Here is a 12887-nt window from a genome sequence, read left to right as displayed (position 1 = left end):
CCTAGTGTTCTGGAGGTGAATTGCTTTGCAAACCCTGGAGAAACATAAATTAAAACAAGTCCTTTGACACAGCTGCTTGAAAAGCTGCAGCCGCAGTTGCAGAAGCATGCGCCGGCCTTAACGTATTGACATTCGAGGACGTACGTTTAGCTTTTTGTCAAATGACATTTAACAACAATAACAACAATATTAATAATAATAATGCAGTTGTACGTTTAAACCATCAATTTACAAATAAATGCCTTTTTTAATTAATACTATTATTATTCAAATTATTATTTTTTGAAACTTTAAATGACTGGATGTTGTCAGGATTCAATATTTTAGCTGGTGTGTGGGTCTGACTGAACTCTTTGCAATAAAGAAAGGAGGGGGGAAAGCATGAGCAGTTTGAGCCAGATATTATGCCTTCACACAAATGATTAATAATAATCTTTTCCTTCCTAGTGTTTAATCATTTTTGTTTAGTCTCATACCTGTGTCTTGATACAAGATCTGATAAGAGCTTCGTTTTGAAGACTGTGAAATCTGTGACATACTATACACTGTACTTTAACTTGTTCTCATATTTTGATATTAAAGCGTAATTCCCTTAGATTAATTTAACATCACATAGAGTTCAAGCAGATGTCCCAGGTTCGGAGTGACATTGTTTGGCTTCGTTGTTTCGAATGTTTACAGTCAGGACAGTGTTTTGATGAAGCAGGAACATAATATTCTTTGCTCCAATGGACAACACCACTGATTTACAATATGTCAGCTGTGTCAAGGCTGGTCAAGAGATGAACATTTTGCCTAAGCAACTAAAGGAGACTTTGCTCCTTGTCACTTCCTTATTCCAATGCCAAGAGGATGGCCTACGCCTGCGCACTTTCCAGGAGGAAGAACCAAGATCTACTGTTATAAAATAGACAAGCTGCGGCTGTTTGATGCGTTGTAATGCGACTCGAGACTTCCCCAGGGCTGCTAGAGTTCTGGGGTAGTGTGTTGGATGCCCATTGTTTTGCTGATTGATACCTTTCATTGCTTCCTAAATAAATACTTGATTGAACCAAACCAAGTTCGGCTCTTCTCATATTTAGGAGAAACGACCACGAAACAACAATATAAATTAAAAAAAAGATCTGTATACGATGAATGAAGCTCAAAACTGAGCAGAAAGAAGGAAACGACTTCATGTGTCGGATGTTTCTGTGTCCGTTTCTTGAGGTGATGAGAAGGAGAGTCCATCAGTAAATCAGGTTAATTATCCTCCTGGTGTCGGAGATCTATAATCTGTGAGGAGAGGAGGAGAGAGGAGAGGAGGAGAGGTGAGGAGAGGAGGAGAGGAGGAGAGGTGAGGAGAAGTGAGGAGAGGAGGAGAGGAGGAGAGGAGGAGAGGAGGAGAGGAGGAGAGGAGGAGAGGAGAGGAGAGCTGGAGAGGAGGAAAGGAGAGGAGGAGAGGAGGAGAGGTGAGGAGAGGAGGAGAGGAGGAGAGGAGAGGAGGAGAGGAGGAGAGGAGGAGAGGAGGAGAGGAGGAGAGGAGAGGTTTTTTGGTTTTTAAAAATCCATTTATTTTCTATTTCCAGGAACAAAAACACTTCTTACGTCAGCCACCAGCTGTAAACCCCAACCAAACAAGGTTAATAAATACTACATATGGATTATTTTTAATATATACACACACACACACGTACATAACCACTCACACATCCATACAAACTGTTGTATCTCAAATTTCAGGTTAAAATTCAGTTCCCCGTCATCCCCAAGGGTGCATAGAATCCCCCCAACAGCCCATATGCGGCTAAATGTCATCAAATTGTCCATCATCTTGTAGTAGGCGTGTTCTACTTTGAGTCTGGCTTTCAGAAATCCAACCAGCATTGGAGCCGGATGCACGCTACCAGTGTCCAGTGCCTGGTTCCTACGTGTCAGCCAAATGGCTAGCTTTGCAGAACCAGAGACAATGTTTAACAGGTTGTGTACAGCTTTTTCCTTTACAGAATATTTCGGACCATAAATGAACAAACCAAATGAAAATACCTCTCCCAGGCCCTGAAACCACCCTTTCAACACATTAAAAAGTGCTTCCAGCCGTGGACACTGAACAAATAAATGTTCCAGTGTTTCAGCTTGGGAGCACCCCTCCCCCAGCTCCGGATCAAGGTGCGCTCTGTATCTGTTTGTAGCTATCGCCCCGTGCACTACCCTCCACTGGAGGTCTGCTGTCCGTTTTTCAATGGGCAGTTTGTACAAGGCCCGCCAGCTGCCTTTCGGAGAAGCCTCTGGCTCCAACAGCCCAGTCCACCTCGACTCTCTCATCTCTTCCAGAGAGTGCAAATTGCGAACCTTTACACAGGTCTGGTAGACAGACTTTTTCCCCACAGTCTGAAAGCTGTCCAGGTGAGAAGTTGGGAAGGACAACAACCGACCACACCTCTCCTGCCACTCCCCTACCGCTGGGCTGATGAATAAGGAGGGGAAACTGTATTCCGAGTCATCACTCCACTGGTCACACAGAGCATTGTTCCTTGCAAAGACTCTCATGGTTTGCGGCAGGGCGGCACAGACCTCCTCCAACACTTTGTTTATCAGTCTGGTAGACTTGATATTGCTGTTCGCTCTCGGGGTTTCCACCGATGTTGCTGTCATCTTTATCAGATGGCCCAGTTTGGTGCATCCAGCTCGTCTGAGGTTGTCTCTGAGGCTGGCAGACTGCAGTGTTTCCGACCTCATAAAGTCATTGAAGAACAGCGGTTCATCAAACAGTCACAAACCAGGTGTTACATTGTTTTCTTGTCTGACACGAAAAATCTGCCATGCCTCTAACACCGATTTGTAAAACGGGGTCAGCCCGGTGAGATCCATGTCCTCCGATCTTAATAGGAAGAGATGTTTGTCGAAACCTAACCTTCCAGCTCTCCTCAGCAGCAGACGTGCCGCATCAACCCACCTCGGGCCACAGTTGTAAAGTAGTCTTTGTGCTGCCCGAAGTTGAAAAGCGGCAATTTTGGACTGGATATCCACCAGTCCCTGCCCTCCTTCAACCACCGACAGATAGAGGACTGCTGCCCGAACCCAGTGTTTACCAGACCAGAAGAAATCCAGTATGGCTCTTTGTAGCTCCTCAAGTAGTCCTCTTGGTGGCGTCAGTGCCGTGAGCTTGTGCCAGAGAGTCGAGACAACCAAACTGCCGGCAACCAAAGCTCTTCCCCTATAGGACAGCTGGGGTATCAACCATTTCCACTTAGACAACCGAGCACACACCTTCTCCTTCACTCCCTCCCAGTTTTTTGTTAGAAACCCGTCGCTACCCAAAAATACACCCAAAACTCTTAACCCCTCCTTCCCCCACTCAAGACCACCAGGCAGACCTGGTATTGCCTGACCTCTCCACTGTCCCACCAACAAAGCCTCACTCTTTTCCCAGTTCACCCGTGCAGAGGAAGCCTTACCATACAGTGAAAGTGCTTCTTGTAAAGTAGATACATCTTGTTGATTAGAGACCAACACATTTACATCATCTGCATAAGCCGAGACTATGAGGGAATACTCAGGATCTGGGAAACCAGGCAGCGAGAGACCACTGATCTTACCCCTCAACCTGCAAAGCAAGGGCTCGATGGCCAGACTGTATAGCTGCCCAGAGATTGGACAGCCTTGTCTTATCCCCCGCTGTACATGGATTGGTCGACTCAGCCCTGTCCCCATCTTTATCATGCATTGTGCACCATTGTATAATAGGCTGAGCCATGCTAGAAACCCATCCCCTAAACCAAAAGCTCTTAATGTCAAATAAATAAGAGTGACCTACCCTATCAAAAGCTTTCTCTTGATCTAACGAAACAATTCCACAGTCAAACTCATATTTTTTACATACATCAATAACATCTCTTATTAGAAAAATATTGTCCATGATTGTCCGATCTGGTATAAGTGAGCAGAATGTTCTTTAAATATCAGAAGTAAATGTACAAAATGAGTTTTACTGTTACTTCTGCCAAGGAGCTGATGACTCGTGTTTTTGTTTTGAGGATAATTCAGTGATTTAATGAAATATTACAGGACTGTGAGTGAACTGGTGCAGATCCAAATAAAGATCCACATCTAGTGAATTTAAAAATCTGTTGATCTGAATAATTCTTCCACCTCTGATGAGTTTCTCCTGTGTTCATGTTTTATATACTTTTAACCAGATGAACATCCGTCCTGCAGGACACACGTTATTCAACACATCCACTGTGTTCACACCTGGAAACACCGGAGAACTTCAACGTATGATCAGAGACAAGAAAAATAAGAAATCAGCAAAGTGCAGGATCTTTATTTGATATAATGTGAAGTGCTGCGGCACAAAATGGCAGCAGAGCGATAAATCCATAAGGCTTCTTCTGAACTAAAGCAAACTGCTGAGTGTCTCCATCGTTCACGAGGAGAAACACCTGCAGATGATAAACCATAGAGTTTATAAATAGATGAACCAGTTTCGTGTCCTTAACGTTCACCGACAATCCGCCTGTGTTCGTAAAACTCACTTCCACCTACAGAAAAATACAAAATAAAACAGCAATGTGTGCAAATCCATCTGTGGAACCCCCCGACTCTGACCCGAGAAGCCGGGACCTTCGACCTTTGACCCCTGAGTGTGACCTGCGATCAGGGGAGGACGTGGCAAACAGCAGGAAGTGCTACACAATTCAGACACCTTCAAAAATAAGAAACTAAAATAAGGAATAACTGGATTTTACTGCCATAATCCTAATATTTAAACTCTTATTATTATCTTTAAACTCTAATCTCGTATTTCTATTCAATATACCAAATAATAATAGAAGTATGATATGTACTTTATATTACATCTGGGTGTACAACAGTACTTATTCAAAACATCAATCTCTGTTAAACCCACAGTAACCGTGTGTTCTACAGATCAGGCTCTCAGGCGCCACAGGTTTCCCCCCCGATGTGATGTCACACGTCTGAGACACCTGAACCAGGTCCGAGGCCGGGTCAGGTGATCTGCCCCCTGGTGGTGGTTGTTCAACGGTGCAGAAGACAATAAAGATCCTGTGACTCTGCCATGTGTGTGGACTCCTCAGATCTCCAGGGTTATGTCTCCCTCTAGGGGCCGGAGTGTTCCTGTGAAGCCTGATGATTTGAGTCCTGATGATTTGAGTCCTGATGATTTGAGTCCTGATGATTTGAGTCCTGATGATTTGAGTCCTGATGAATCGAGTCCTCGCCGCCGTGGAAGCGCTCGTGGTCGGATCTGCATCGACGCTGCAGCTTCTTTGGCTTCGCAAAAAAAGTTTGAGTCTCAAGGTTTCAAGTCAGCAGATTAGAGAGCTTCTGCTTCCCTTGTACATACAGGTCCATGCTGCATGTGCACGGGTGTGTTTGTGTGTGTGTGTGTGTGTGTGTGTCAGTGTATGGGTGGGGGGAGGAGCCTTATGATGCCCAGTGAACCTGAGATCCTGCCTTGGAGTGCCGTCTGGCCTCCATGATGGAGAAGGCCTCCTGCTCCTCGCTCATCTCCTTCAGCCTCTTCTCCTCCAGGAAGGAGACCAGCGAGTCCCTCATGTCCACCACCTCGATCATCTGCTGCAGGACCCGCTCCTCCTCCACCTCCTGCTCCTGCGTCTTGTCTGCCGGACAAACACAAGGACACACACTTTGAAGCAGCTATGACCAACACATCTATAATAATCGATGATGTAAAAACAATAGGAAAGGTGTCTCCTGAATCTGTAGCTCCCCTGGTCCCCTCAGCTTTATCAGCTCCACATGTGTTTGTGTTTGTTTGTTTGTTATTTATCAGGATTACTGACAATCTGCTGCACAGAGAGTGAAAGTGAACCAGGTGGAAGGAGGTGATACGGGTCAGGAAACAACCGATTAAATGCTGGTGCTGATCCAGGAGGTTTTTTCCTCTTATCGTTACGTTGTGAGATCTCAGAGAATCAATCAACGGACATATTTATCTATGAGTTTGTTCAGTTAGAAGCAGCTTGATTGAATTTAAGGAGCCGCTAATATGAGGATAAACCAGTGAGTTAATCAAATCAAGTGGTGTTTTTTTCAGTTCCTCCAATGAGGTTTGGAACTTGATTTAATCACAATGAGGGAGTTTGGTACTTGAGAGACAGTAACTTGGAAAAACTGACTGGGTTTGGACTCAGAAGCTTCACATTAACTTTACAATTAAGGATTTTATGACCCACAAGGATCTGAATTACACACACGAGCGTCTGAATAATGTTTGAAGACGGACTTGCAAAATGTGAACCTGACAAACTATAAATAGAATCGAGGAAATGAACAATCCTCACGACGTTTAGGCTACAAACATCTGTTGGGGTAGAGTCCTGACTTAGAACAAAGAGTTGTAAAACCTTAGGCAAGGCTCGGGAAACCCCTTTCATTTAAAAATCCAGCATGGGCCCTTATCTCCATGTGGCAGCAGATCACTTCCTGGGTCCTGGGAAGGACCCCACTGCAAGCCGCTCCCTGAGATTTGATTTCTGACCTTTCCATTGGCCGCAGGCCACAATGACCCCTGACCCCTCCTCCAAGGAGGCTGGCCTCCTCCCAGGGACACAAAACCCCTGGAATCACAGAAATCTTTTTCTTCTTTTTTTTTTCCTCCGATGCTGACGTTCCCATCAGGCCCTTTCGGGTCTGTCCAGAGGTTCCAGCAACTTATGGAGGGAACTGCTTTTCTTTTAACTCTCTCTTCACTCAGATGCCCAAGCGACAACAGAACCCCTCCGGGGTTCTACTAGTTAACTCGGTATTTTTAAGAGACTCTCTTTGTCCTCTTCTTTTCCACGCTGCTCAAGTTGTTTTCTGACCTCAAGAGGTCTAACCACACGACTCAGTAACTAATGGAGGCGATAAGACGTTTGTTTTATTCATTTCAATTCATTTCATTCATTTCTTCTTTTACCTTAGTTGACGTTTTTATTTTGAAAAGGACTTTTCCTGTTTTAACTTGGAAAGACCAAAACAGGAAATTGCTCGCTGGACGATCTCAGACTGTTTCCTTATCCACACGGACTTTACTTTTATTCTTTCTCCACACGATCTACAACGGCTACAAGCAGCCGAACGTCCCTGTGAGGCAGCACGATCTCCGCTGCTGCAGAAGAAGACGAAACCTCATCTCGCCACGGAGCACAACGGATCGGCTCCGGCCCAGCTGCGGTGCTCACGAGAGCCCGTCTGAGAAACTTCAAGCGATTCACTGAACCTCCGGGGATTCGCGCCAAGTCGCATGCAACCCACGAAATCACGGTCACAGTAAGAGGCTTATGTTGTCTGGGCAGATGTTAGTTTTAATATGTAGCGTGTTGATTTAATACTTGAGTGTATTTTGTTGATGGAACTTCCGTGTTCCATTGTTTAAGCCGGCCACTACTCCGAGCCGCTACTTCCGGTTTCCGGCTTGATCGCAATGTTTTGTGTTGCAAGTAAATAGGGCTGCGAGAAGCGCCTCCGCCCGCACTGTTAACGTCTGTGTGAGTCTGCAGTGATTTCACCGATCAGAACCTCGGCCCACAACGCTCGCTTGAGGGCTGAGGGGTGAATCACTGTTAACTCATCTCAGGCGTACTTTTAAGAGCTTCTTTGAACTCTCCTTACATGTTTTCTCATGTTTTCTCTCTCTCTCTCTCTCTCTCTCTCTCTCTCTCTCTCTCTCTCTCTCTCCTTCTAAACCGACCTATACACACTTCTGACCTGTATTTATAATACAGGTCATGTCACATAGTTAAATCTATGCTTAGAGAGGCTGAACACATCTGGAAACCATTCGGCCCCAAAGCCAAGCAGAGATAAGAATTCTCTTTGTCTAAAATTTCCTTTGTGTAATTCATGTGACGACCACCAGTGTGCGCTCCGGCCACATGGTGTCATTAACATATTCTCCATTTTGGATAACGTTAAGTTAAACCCACCATTTTGAGTCTATTGGTGCCACGCCTCCGCTCTCTCTCTCTCCTCCCATCCTGGCTCTAAATTCATAACGGCTCCGCCATCTTGTTTTGTAGTCAATCCGCCATTTTGAGAGTTTTTAGGCCTTGATTCCACGAATCATGATCGGCCTCCATCTTAGATGTGATGTCACTACGCGTCATCGCCACGCCCCTTCTTTTTCTCTCTCTCTCGCACACACACACACACACACACACACACACACACACACACACACACACACACACACACACATTGATAGACACAGACAGACACACACACACAGAGACACATAGATGGACCAGAGGTTACATGCGTGTTCTAAATTGTGATAAGCTGCTGTTGTTATCTTTGAAATATGGGAGTTTGTTAAGATGATGAATCATTAAATAACACTAACTTTATTTCACACACACACACATAGACACACACACACACAGAGACACTTTGACACAGACACACACACACATAGAGACAGACATACATAGGTAGACCGCAGGTTGTCCATGTATTTTCTGAATTGTGATAAGTGCTGCTGCTGTGTTTACCTTTGAAATATCGGAGCTTGTTAAAATGATAAATCATTGAATAACATTATAACTTTATTTCCCCTTTTTAATAAATACTTTTGTAATTAAAGTATCTGTAGTCTGTGATTATTTGTGCATATGTATGTGATTGCAGCTGGATTATGATCGCCTGTGCTCGAACTTAGAAGCCTTCACTGTTTATTAAGTAATCGTTAATATTAAAATATTGACATTATTAATTTGACATTTATCATTATGAGACTGATAATTATAGCTTGACATCGTTGGCCCCTGGGAAACCAGGGTGGTGCCCCGCTTTCTCAATTATTAATATAGATAGTATTATTCTTAAATTGATAATTTTATTGTGTTGGACTAATTATTTTCATTATTCTTGGTTGATAACCTTATCATTGTTAATTGATAGCTTGTACTTTCTAATTGATAATTCCTATTTTCTCATTAGTGGTTTTATTGTTATTTGATTACTGATCATCTTCAATTAATAATTTAATTATTTTTGATAGATAATTTTTATTATTTTAATAATCATATTTCATGATTATTATTAATTAGCCAACGTCAAGTCTACTCCTATTGCACAACACATCCCATAATGCAGCACTCTCTGCAGGAGCCAGTGTTACTCAGTACTTGCTTGTTAAGAAAGGAATGTCTGATGTTGGTAATGAAATGGTTCTTGTATATTACGCCCTGGACAAAGATGATGTTATGTTCAGTGATGTTAACGTGAACAATGACAGTATTCAGCTCTGTAGCTGCAGCAGAATCAAAAGCTCTCTTCAACAGTCGTTAACAACACGTGTTTTCATGAGCGCACAGAAAAACCACACACACCATTCAGCTCCATGAACTTCCTGAGCTCCAGCTCCAACATGCTCTGCTTGTCCTCCAGCTCCAGCTGTCGAGACCTGGGACAGAAACACAAACATCGGCCGAGTCACGACAACGTGGCGACAGAAGCAAGTCATCGCAAAAGGATGAGCAGCGACTCCAGTCTGAACACACAACACAGAACAGACAACACAGTGTGTCCTGAGGCGGAAGTCAGTGTGTTTAACAGAAGCCGAAGTGCTTCCATACATGTGACTGAAATGATGCAGGAGGCTTTAAAATGTGACACAGCTTCTATAAACTACAGTCGTTGATGTCTTCTGGCTGAACAACATTCTCCTCAGAATACAAATGAAGCAGCTCTGGTGCTCGGCAGGAATAAAAGAAAAAAACACACAAATCCTCATAAAGATGCAACTCTCACAGGTGGAGAGGATCCAGCTCAGGCTGCTGCTGCTGCTGCTGCTGCATCGCTCCTCTCTGCTCACAAGCTGCAGGTTTATGAGGAGAAAGTGAAGTGGAGCATGAGGAGCGACTCCTCCACAGGAACCTGAACCTCCACGAGCCGGTGCGTGCACGTGTACGCGCCCAGCAGACTGAGCACGCTCCTCAGCACAGAGAGAAGAGCATTGACTTTTTTTTATTTTGGCTCTACACCAAATTGCACACACTCTGGAAATCACAATATTAAAGCAAGTGAATCAATAAAGAGAAGCTGGTGTTTTCCTCCAGGTCCAGAGGCGGATCCATGATGATTCAGTAAGTTTACTGTTAGCTCTATGCATTTGAGCAAAGCCACAAATCATTGGATATATCTTCAAAAGAAGCTTGGAAGAGAATCATTCACAAATTGTCATATTTCTTGATTTATTAATTTGTTTAAATTAATAAATCAAGGCCCAGGCCCTGGATCCGCCCCTGCTTGGGTCCTCCAGGAAACTAAAGGGAAATCAGTTGAGTTGTTTTTGAGTGATCCTGCAAACTAACATTCAAATGCAGGCGTAACTTATTTAATAATGAAGCAACATAAAGTCAGTATATGTACAACATTACACCCTCAAATTTCTGTGCTTTTATATTTGTACATTTGTATAATTCCATGTAGGTATATTTGTTATTTATTCTCAACCTGGAAACCCAAACTTTCTACTGAACAGATAAAATAACATATTAATGATCTATGAAGGACAAATTTAAATGATCTGTATTTTTATTACATATCATTCATACACTTGTTTCTGACAGCAAACGATTGAGGGTTCAGCATCTTGTCCAAGGGCACCAGGAAGACAGAGTTGAAGAACCCGGGGATCGAACCACCGACCTTCAGGTTAGAGGTCACACAAACTGATGTTTCCACTGCAGCTTGTCCTGTATAAACCTGCAGCAGTGAACACTGTGGTCTTCAGAGGGGACAGGTAACAGGCTTATGTATTAATCTGCATCAGGTAATCATGTCACCTGCCACATGCGCGCACACACAGACACACACACACACACACAGACACACAGACACACACAGACACACACACAGGTCACCGTGTCACAGTCGGCCTCCTCTGTTCCTGTGTTTACTGAACACAAACCAAACCTGCTTGAGCCGTGCAAAAAATATCCAGAGATATTTCAGATCCGCAGCTGCAGACTCGTCCTCAAGGCCGATAAACTCCCCCCCCCCCCGACCCAGTGAAGAACATCAGCAGTCAGACTTTCTCATCGTGTTGTCATGGTTACAGGTTCAACGGGTTGTCATGGTCATTTCCCATTTGTGGTGTAATTTTCTTTTGAGAACCAGAATGTGATGAAGTCTCTTCTCCAATCAGGAGAGCAATCACAGTGATTACAGGGATACGGCTTTTACTGGATCTATCGGTCAATGGTCCAAAATTACAAATTACAAAAAACAAATGCAGTTCTATACACATAGGATTAACTATTAACATGTTATTAGTCAGAGATATTATGAGGCTTGTCCTGTATGACACCCTCTTCTTTACCAGCTACGGTCACTCAATTCAAATTCTACTTTTGAAATTTGTTTGGTCACATGAGTTTGTGGCACTGACAGAAATAAACGCTGTTTTTCTATAAAATTCGCCGCTGATTGGACAGATGCATTGTCCACGTGTTTTGTGTTTTGTTGTTTTTCTTTTGTTCACCTATTTGCTGTTGTGTTGTCGCATCAGAGTCACTGTACATCACACAGGTGTTTAACACCAACGCAAGAAACTGCTTGAAGATTTGTAGAATTCGATCAATGACAGAAAACAAAATGGATAAAATTGTTCATCACGGTCTATTAAATTGGGATATGATTATTGGGATTCACACAGAATCAGTTGAGAAACTCTTAAAAGATCAAATAACCTGACGCACAACTTTCCTTCAACTTCTGTAAATGGACTGAACTGCGTCTGTATTGAAACACAAACACACTCTGTCGATTTATTTTTTTTGTGAACAAACAGAAAAACAAAATTTCCTCGATGGAGTTAAGAAAGTAGCAACAACACAACGTAATAATATTCCACTACAAGGTGAATAATTCATAAGTGATGTTACTGACGGTTCCACTCACTCCTTCTTCAGCTCCTCCCCCATCAGAGCTGCCTGGAGGAACATATACATATACAGTATATCTATATACTGCAGAAATACATATATACATACATTCCCAGAATTCTCTACAGCAGCATCACAGTTGATCTGTGCGACTTAATAACTTTCCATCAGGAAGAAAAGAGACGACAAGAAAACACGGGAAGAAACAGGATTGTGTTAGTTTTAGTTTGGTCAGAAGTAAAAGGTCAGAGGTTACGAGTCAGGACTGACATCAGTGATGGCCTTCTTTGCTTTCTCATCAGAGCTGCGTCTCTCCTGTATGGCCTCCTCCACCTCTCCTGTCAGCACAGACAGATCGGCCTCCATCTTCTTCTTGTGGTTCATCAGACCTGAGTTCTACAAGGAACAGGAAGCCGACATGGAATCAGTCACCGATCGATCAATCTGTGAGATAATCAGAGAGTTTATCGACAATCAGCCGGTTCCCAATGAATCTCACCTGTGTGTAGAGCATGTTCACTCTCTCTACGACCTCCAGAGCGGGTTGCTCCTTTAAGGCCGACTGGTTTCTACCATGGCTCTGGACAGCTGCTCCACGTTGGAGGCCAGGTCATCGTCCTCCAGTCTGAACTCCGTCTTCTCCTTCTCCAGTTTCTGTTTGCTTCTCTGCAGATTGTCGATCTGCCGAGTTCCGCCAGCGTGTCCGAGTTCCCTGGACTCATTGGCACACATTGATGAGAATTAAATATATTTCCTCAAGTAGGACTTCTTAGGACTTTAAGTATGTTGTTCTGGACACCTCATAGAAATGATCTATGCTGAAAAATACACAATCACAAATACAATGAGCACGAGACAACTTGTGTAGGAGGAATAAGTCCGGATCTTTTCTGAATTTGTAGACTTCATTTGTATTAGTCTCATGTTTATTAGATATTAAAAAGTGAAAACATAATCACAAGAGTTTAGAACAGAATGTCTGATCAC

The 12887-nt window shown here is 43.4% G+C and overlaps 1 protein-coding gene across 1 annotated transcript; it reads right to left on the bottom strand.

Annotated features, from left to right (window-relative positions):
* Positions 1-5430: 5430 nt before the first annotated feature.
* LOC133004600 (F-actin-monooxygenase mical1-like) lies at positions 5431-9502 on the bottom strand. The gene is made up of 2 exons (XM_061074074.1): positions 9342-9502; positions 5431-5627 (listed from the first exon to the last, which is right to left on the bottom strand). The coding sequence occupies exons 1-2, from the start codon at positions 9379-9381 to the stop codon at positions 5431-5433; spliced, it is 237 nt and encodes a 78-aa protein (XP_060930057.1). The 5' UTR covers positions 9382-9502.
* Positions 9503-12887: the final 3385 nt, after the last annotated feature.

This window comes from Limanda limanda, chromosome 7 (assembly GCF_963576545.1).
Source record: "Limanda limanda chromosome 7, fLimLim1.1, whole genome shotgun sequence".
NCBI classification, from domain to species: Eukaryota; Metazoa; Chordata; class Actinopteri; order Pleuronectiformes; family Pleuronectidae; genus Limanda; species Limanda limanda.
This window is presented reverse-complemented; position numbering and strand designations above follow the sequence as displayed.